The sequence below is a fragment of the Harpegnathos saltator genome, unplaced genomic scaffold (genome assembly GCF_003227715.2).
Source record: "Harpegnathos saltator strain DR-91 unplaced genomic scaffold, Hsal_v8.6 scaffold83, whole genome shotgun sequence".
Classification (NCBI taxonomy): Eukaryota; Metazoa; Arthropoda; class Insecta; order Hymenoptera; family Formicidae; genus Harpegnathos; species Harpegnathos saltator.
In genome coordinates this window covers 32,387-40,011 of record NW_020230682.1, presented here as the reverse complement: position 1 = coordinate 40,011, position 7,625 = coordinate 32,387, and the positions used below count along the sequence as shown (strand labels likewise).

Below are 7,625 nucleotides of genomic sequence, written 5' to 3'. Positions count from 1 at the left end.
TTTTTACTCGTAAAAAAGCATTCAGATTAAAAAAAGATCCTCACGCGATGTCGCGCATGTGTAACCAGCTTGGAATGTCTGAGCATTTAAAAGAAAAAGAAGAAAGAACATAAAGATGAAAAGAAGACACGTGAACTCCGATGACAGTGTGGTGTATTTGCATGCATGTATGCATATACGTACATACATACATACATGCGTGTGTGTGTATATATATATATATATATATTATTTTATATATATATATATATTATTTTATATATATATATATATATAAATTTATGTATATGTAAACGTGTGTCTGTGTGTGTGTATGGTGTATGAATATATGCATGTACGTATGTGAGCGAATGGAGCAAAGTGCTTTGTCGCGAGGAAGACGTTTCGAGCACACGGAAGAACTCGATATCAAAATTTCATTGAAAAAGTTTCAATTTTTTAACATCTTCCGAGCGTATGAGCACTTCTGTTTGGCATTTAAACTAACAGCGTTGAGGAAAATACTTTACGCGAAGAACACATAATGCAAATTTGCTCATTCAAATTCAGTTTTCCTTCGCCTTTAAACTTCGCTCATATTTCTAGTAAATTGTCAATTATAGTGTGTGGAAATAGTGCATCTTTTTCTTCTCACTCTCTTTTCTTTCTTCTTCATTCTCTCTATTGCTCTCGCGCCCGTTCTCTCGCTCTTCGTATATTATTCTTACCATTTAATTTTATTTTATTCGGGAAGAATTTTCCTTTACACATAATTCTGAGCAGCATTATTTCTTTTTCTTTTTCCTGATTTTCGGTATAGATTACATGCTCTTTAAAATACTTATTGATACTTGCGAGCGCTCTCTCTCTCTTTCTCTCTCTCTCTCTCTCTCTCTCTCTCTCTCTCTCTCTCTCTCTCTCTCTCTCTCTCTCTCTCGCTTTCGTTTAGTTTTGTCTTACAATCTGCTTAATAAATGTAAAGTTACCTAAAGTTATCATGGAAGCCTATCAGCTTGACACTAAACTGTCCCTCATTATATAGCTCGGTTTTGTCATTGTATGCGTCTGTCTATGTATTTGTGTGTACAGGAGTGTTCGTGTCGGCGTTTACAACTTTAACGGAGCCGCATCGGTGTCATACACGTGCGTCCGCGGACGACACACGTGGTTGCTCTCGTGCTCTTTTCCCTTTATTTCTTTCATTTTCGTTTCTCTCATTCGCACGCTTTCACTCTCGCGCTCACACCCTCTCGCAACATTCACACTCTCTACTACTCGTTGCAAAATATCAACTACTTTCACCTATTTATCTGATGGATAAAACGTATAAAAGATGGCTGGCAAGTCAATTTATCGTGAGGAAGAATCTTATCTGACTTTTTTTTACGTAATATTATATTTTACTCTTCATCTCTTCTTCGTTAATATAACTCCCTCCACTCTTCTTTCTCGCTTTCTCTCTCTCTCTCTCTCTCTCTCTCTCTCTCTCTCTCTCTCTTTCCTTTTCGTTTTTCTATCCTATCTCGCTCTTTTATACTCTTCTACAATTTAGCTTTCGTTACTTGTGTTTGTAACAGGTTTTCTTCTTTCCTAATTTACGCTGACTCTCCGCGCGAACGTACGTCTGCAATCAAAAGATCGCCTTTTGTTTAGCTTTAATCATCATTTTATTGCGAACAAAGGAATCATTTCGGGGCGATATCGCATGTCCAGAGGAGGGGGGAATTCTGACCTATAAACCGTGGCCTACTTAGGCTGCTGAGCCTGGTACTGCTGGTAAGAGTCATCTGGAGACGCCGCGTTACTCGTCTGCTCCGAATCACCCAGCGGCATGGTGTGTATGATGCTCGGAGCAGGGTAAGTAGTGTAGGGATACGGATGTGGGCTCGCGATGTACTGAGAAAGAAACAAGAAACGCGATTAGATTTCGCCTGGTAATATGGCTCGGATCCAAGCTTATCCAAGCGACTTGATTATCCGAAAGACGTCGACGATGTCTAAAGAATATTTAAAGTATAAGCAATATATCCTGAATTCTCCTTTTAATAAAAGCACCTTTCAGGCAGTGCAAATGGTCGTGACACATATCTCAAAGATACAATAGTCAACATTTCTCGTAAATATAATTTATAAATATAATACTAAATTGTATAATTACAAGACATTTTTTCCTCATGGCCACACATATATACATATAATGCTTAATGTATGTTTTCACACATTCTCAATCGATTCTATTGTAAATACCACGAAAATATCAAAGATTTGAAACACGAAGCTGTATCTGTAAGATACTGCGCCTTCGATCGGAAGTCTCAAAGTACCCAAAAAATATTTTCAAGATGTCGTTCGGACTTTTGCGTCGCATTTGCTAAGGAACAAAGAGCTGATACTTACGGAACCAGTGCCAAGATGCAAGGTAGACATTTGCGTAGTAAGCTGAGGAATCATACTGTACTGCGGATTGCTAGGATCGGCTGACGGTATCATCTGTAACAGAGAGATGAATTCGATCAGCAAAAGCTTCGCAAGGCACAGCGACGATGAGTGCGAATAATCGCCTCGAAAGATGGGGTTCAATAGATAGTTTAGATAAGAGACTTATAACACAGTTAAAAACAGAGAAACAAACGATCTTTTTTTGACCAAGAGGAATCCGCGCAATCCGAGCACGAAAATAATACATTTTGTCGCTCACGTGCAAAGCAACGAGAACGAAATGAACGAAAAGTGTACAAAAACTCACGTCGACCTGTTGCATATGTGGTGGGGCGGTCTGCACGAGGTAAGGTGCCACCCAAGGGGTACCAGGCACGCTGTAACCGGGCAATGCTTGACTATAGTGACGACTATACTGTGTTAGAGTCGCTGCAGGAAGCATGTGGGTTGCGGCGACGCCGTTCTGACCGACTCCGCTCGTGTCGTAGTTCAGAGTCATGTTCTGGAAGAGACAGAATAAGTTATACTTAGGACAATCTCGATCGTATAAGACGGAATTATCAATTTTCGCTTTGATTTATGATTGGATTAGAGGACATTTTAGAACTGAAGCAAAAAAAAATTCCAAGGTCTCTACAAGTACTTGGAAACTAAAGAAGAGAACATTGATTCCTTCTTTAAGATGTATGAGGCAACTTTCTGACGTGAAAAATATACAATATATGCGATCTTGTGAGGAATGAGATAGAGATACATACCTCTCCAGTTTCTCTCCATATTGTACTTTTGAATAATGATTTCTTCTTATTACCACCATCGGCGAATTTAACTAGTAACGGGTCCTTCGCCCCTGCTAGTGCCTTGCCGTTAAACATCTGAATTATTTGTTCACATTTCTCCTTAGACTCCATCCTGTGAACAATGCAGGCAAGCTGAGTTAATTGTAGTTCTATTTGAGGTTCCAAATCCATAATTTTCTAGAGATAAAAATGAAAGATAAAGATACAATCGTGAAGTACACACACCTTGCGAAACCGACACCTTTGCTCTGTCCAGAGGTGTCGCGCAGGATGCGAGTCGAGATGACCTGTCCGTATTGGGCGAGCAGTGTTTCCACATCGTTTTCTTTGAAATTAAGCGGCAGGTTGGCGATATAGAGATTGGTTGGATCCTGCTCCTGTTGCTGAGAAGAGAGCAAAGATATTTTGCAACTAGATTGTATAGTAAAACGGACACGATAAATATTTATATATATGTATATATGTATATATCGATTTTTCCAGACAGATACGAGTATAGTTTATCATTTTAACTTCCCTGACTGTCGTTATCTCTGTTCTGTGTGTTATCGTCGAAAACACACAAATGAATGCACAGACGAGACACGGCGAATGAATTTGGAATAGCGATTTTGCAACAGTTACAACACACATCGCTCGCTGTTGAAATGCGTCATCGATAAAGAATAGATATGAGAGATTCGAGAATATGCAAGACTCCACTAAGCTATATTCACATGCTCGACAATAACGTATACAGATTTTCGCGAAAATGCTTGGGCAAACTTTGCAGATATTCTTCTTAGTCGCTTTGCACGCAATTGAGGAAAAAGGTAAAGCCCGATGAAGAATTTCGTGGAGAGAATATCGCCTCAAAACACGGGAGCTGTCCTTTAATTTAATGAATGGAGTGGACGAAGAGATACACCTGCATGACACACTCGTCCAAGTATCGTCGCTGAAATTCTGTATAACTTTCACTATTTATTCACTATTATTCATACATACATAATCATTATGTCAGAGGCATGTTATAAAAAACTGAGATAAAAACCACGAGTGAATAATTAGGAGAGTCTGGCAGAATGAAGTGATCGCGTGATCTCATCGCTTAGTCTGGAATGTTAAAATGATATTTCTCAGTTTACCGAGCAACGTCGAGATAATACACGAAAAGACGAAAGTTTCAGATGTTCCCAAGGCGATAAACGATGCTTCTAATTCTCGCGTAGTCTCACGTATCTAAGGAAAGAAGTAAATTTCTGCGGTACAAGTGAAACGAATGAACGAGAGAAGTACATGTACTCTCGGTCGAAACACAAATGTAATAATAATTTCTACGTAACAGTGACACTACGAAGAGATTCGTTAAACTAGATTGGGTATCATCCGTCGAGAACTAATTCCCAAGAGAGTGCAAAACGAAATGAGAACGAGTCAATCAAGGATCGATCGGAACCGTGACAGTAATATTAATCTCAACGTCGGAAGAGAAAAGAAAGTTGTCATGCTTCATGGCAAATTATGTTTACCACATTCCGGTGGCTCTCTAAATTTGCTTATCGGATGCATTCGATAGAAATATCTTTCCTAGTTTTTCTTTTTTCTTTTCTCGATCTTTTCTCGATCAAACGCTACTATCTATGGAAACGATTCTCCCGATAAAAAAAAAAAAAAAAGAGGAGTTCCTTTTACATTTCTTTTTTTTCTCTCGTGTTTTCCTTTGCTCTTCTTTTTCTTTCCAAGCGCATCCCGCATCATCCGCGCGCGGAGCATGCTCACACGGATGTACTCTATACACACACATACACATCGTACGATATATCGTTAAACAGTCCTCGCGCAAAAGATTCACAGAGCTCTATCGGAAGGCTTGATCGGTTTCTCTTTTCTACAGGTAAGCCCTAAGAGATAGATACGACAGAGGTAGAGGTGAGTGAGAGTGTATAGATGAAGAAATCAGACGTAAAAAGAAAGACAGTTGAAATAAATGTGTATAAAAATGAAAATTGCAACACTACGTCAATAATTCCAGGTAATAATCTAGTAAGACAGAGGGCTATGGTATACGTCTCTCAGTCAAGGTTCCATTCGTAGACTAAGTATCTTGCGATAGACGCGAGATAGTGACAGTGGATACGTCGCCTGTGCATACATTTCACATCGCGTTTTTCAACGCGACGAGACTGGACAAACTTTCTCAAGACAGCCTCGAGTCAGCCGCGCGGAATATCATATGCTCTCGTCCCGAATTACCGGACGGTAGTTGATAACATCGTGACGATACTCACGATACATTCTGTGTGCACAGAATATTTGTAAAACACATGGCCACATGCGGCCTACGGTGTGAGTATGTGTGTCGGAAAGTTAGAGAGGATACAAAGAAGTTTTACGACGGCGATATGTCAGCGCGACGCGCTTATCTCTCATTACCTGTTTCCCCGATAATCTTTCGTAATAACACACTTTCCTAGGAGAATGGAAAACACACGTATTACATATTGATGTAATTTTTCTCAAAACGCAACAATGACAATCACGTAAGAGGAATCGTCGACACAATAAACGTATCTTTCACCGCCGAAGCCAGATTGGTGATTAATTTAACGTTTACTACTACTCGCTCTCGAATGTAAGCTCTTTAGCGTTAACTTTGACGACTTCGCTCAAAATAAGGATTCACGAGTCGCCACGCCAACTGTTTGCGCTGCGGAATCTTGGACAAACGATAAAGAGCGATTTTATAACGCGTGAGTTTCAAGTCGCCGCTACTCACGACTAAACACGAAACTACTTATTCAGAATTGAACCAGTATGTTTAACTCCACTTGTTGAACGAGGCATTTGCGTGGGATTTGCGTGAAAACTTCCTGCACCTTTTCTAATCTCTCGATACACTGATCCCGTAGCCGTGTTTGGCCGCGTATCGTACCAACGCTCTGTACAATCTCCATCTATTTACGTTTTTAACATTATGTAAACGTCGATATGTCTCCGTCGTCTTTATAGATAACCATTCAAAGCGGTAATGAAGAATAAATCCAAGTAACATTTGACATTTTATTGGAGAGAAAGAGAGAGAAAAGAGAGCAAGAGCGAGAGAGAGAGAGAGAGAGAGAGAGAGAGAAATAGAGAAAGAGAGAGAGAAAGAAAGAAAGAGAGAGAGAGAGAGAGAGAGAGAGAGAGAGAGAGAGAGAGAGAGAGAGAGAGAGAGGAGAGAGAGAGAGAGAGAGAGAAAGGGGAAAAGAAAGAGGAAGACAGAAAAGCGTGGTAAAGAAGCACAGACATCTCCACGTATATATATATACATATATGTATATACAATTACATCGTATATGAGTAAATAAACGAAGAGACAGAGGGGGAGAGGGAGAGAGAGGGAGAGAGAGGGTGAGAGAGAGGGAGAGAGAGAGAGAGAGAGAGAGAGAGAGGGAGAGAGGGAGAGAGAGAGAGAGAGAGAGAGAGAGAGAGAGAGAGAGAGAGAGAGAGAGAGAGAGAGAGAGAGAGAGAGAGAGAGAGAGAGAGAGAGAGAGAGGAAGTGATAGAAAGAGAAAGGAGCGACTTGATGAATATAGATCGCACAAAACACATAATATATGTTGAGTATATGAATATGGAGTACATATACATGTGTTCATGCTCCGGCTTCTCGCTTACGGTTAAGCGAGAAAAAGAGGAACTAAACGAGGGGTAAGATAAGAAAAAAAATATACGTATAAAAAAAAAGTGATGGGAAGAGAAAGAGAGATACGCTGAACAGAAGTTTCGAAGATCGATTGACATTATGCACCCTCAAGCATATTTCGAGATCCACCGCTTCCGTCAAGAATCAATGAAAAAAGATCTACGATTACTTGAATATACTTATACTTTACGACAATTTACTTCAATCTTGCGAATGCATTAAAAGAAAAAGAAACGAATAATGAAAATATCATGATATAAGCCAAGCTGATGGCATTTAAATATTTATATATATATATATGTATATATATGTATGTATATACATATATATATAATATATATGTATACATATATATACGCATGTGTACGTATATGCGTGATATGCATGTTTCATGTACACGCGGTTACACGTGCGCATATGTATGCGAGCTGCCTCAGAATGAACTGCCTTTCAATAAGATGAATCATATCAAACGAAGGCACAAATTTCGCCATTAAATTGAGTGTTGATCCCGCTGTTCATTCTGTGACATCCTGTATATATGTACGATCGAATATTACATCTTAATGTATTCTTATCACGATAAGATAATTCACAGATTCATCAAGTATGGTCTGTGCGCCGGGGATCTCGCGTGTAAGATTCGAGAAAGATTCTCTCTCGAATATTCCTTAATCTATCTAATCTCTACATAATTCTGAAAGCTATAATGTTACATATATACATCTATTTCGTATATC

General features: G+C 39.3%; 1 protein-coding gene across 9 annotated transcripts in view; it reads right to left on the bottom strand.

The window, feature by feature from the left end:
• Nucleotides 1-310: 310 nt before the first annotated feature.
• The window catches only part of shep (RNA binding motif single stranded interacting protein alan shepard), a 30,596-nt gene continuing 23,281 nt past the window's right edge, over nt 311-7,625 (bottom strand). For 5 of the 9 annotated variants that reach the window (XM_025307072.1, XM_025307067.1, XM_025307068.1 and 2 more), the window contains 5 exons: nt 3,444-3,601; nt 3,177-3,330; nt 2,726-2,920; nt 2,377-2,469; nt 1,610-1,875 (listed from right to left, as the gene is read on the bottom strand). In XM_025307072.1, the coding sequence (XP_025162857.1) occupies nt 1,726-1,875; nt 2,377-2,469; nt 2,726-2,920; nt 3,177-3,330; nt 3,444-3,601 (750 nt within the window). In that variant the 3' untranslated portion in view covers nt 1,610-1,725. The other 4 variants (XM_025307069.1, XM_025307071.1, XM_025307070.1 and 1 more) reach the window with 4 other exon arrangements.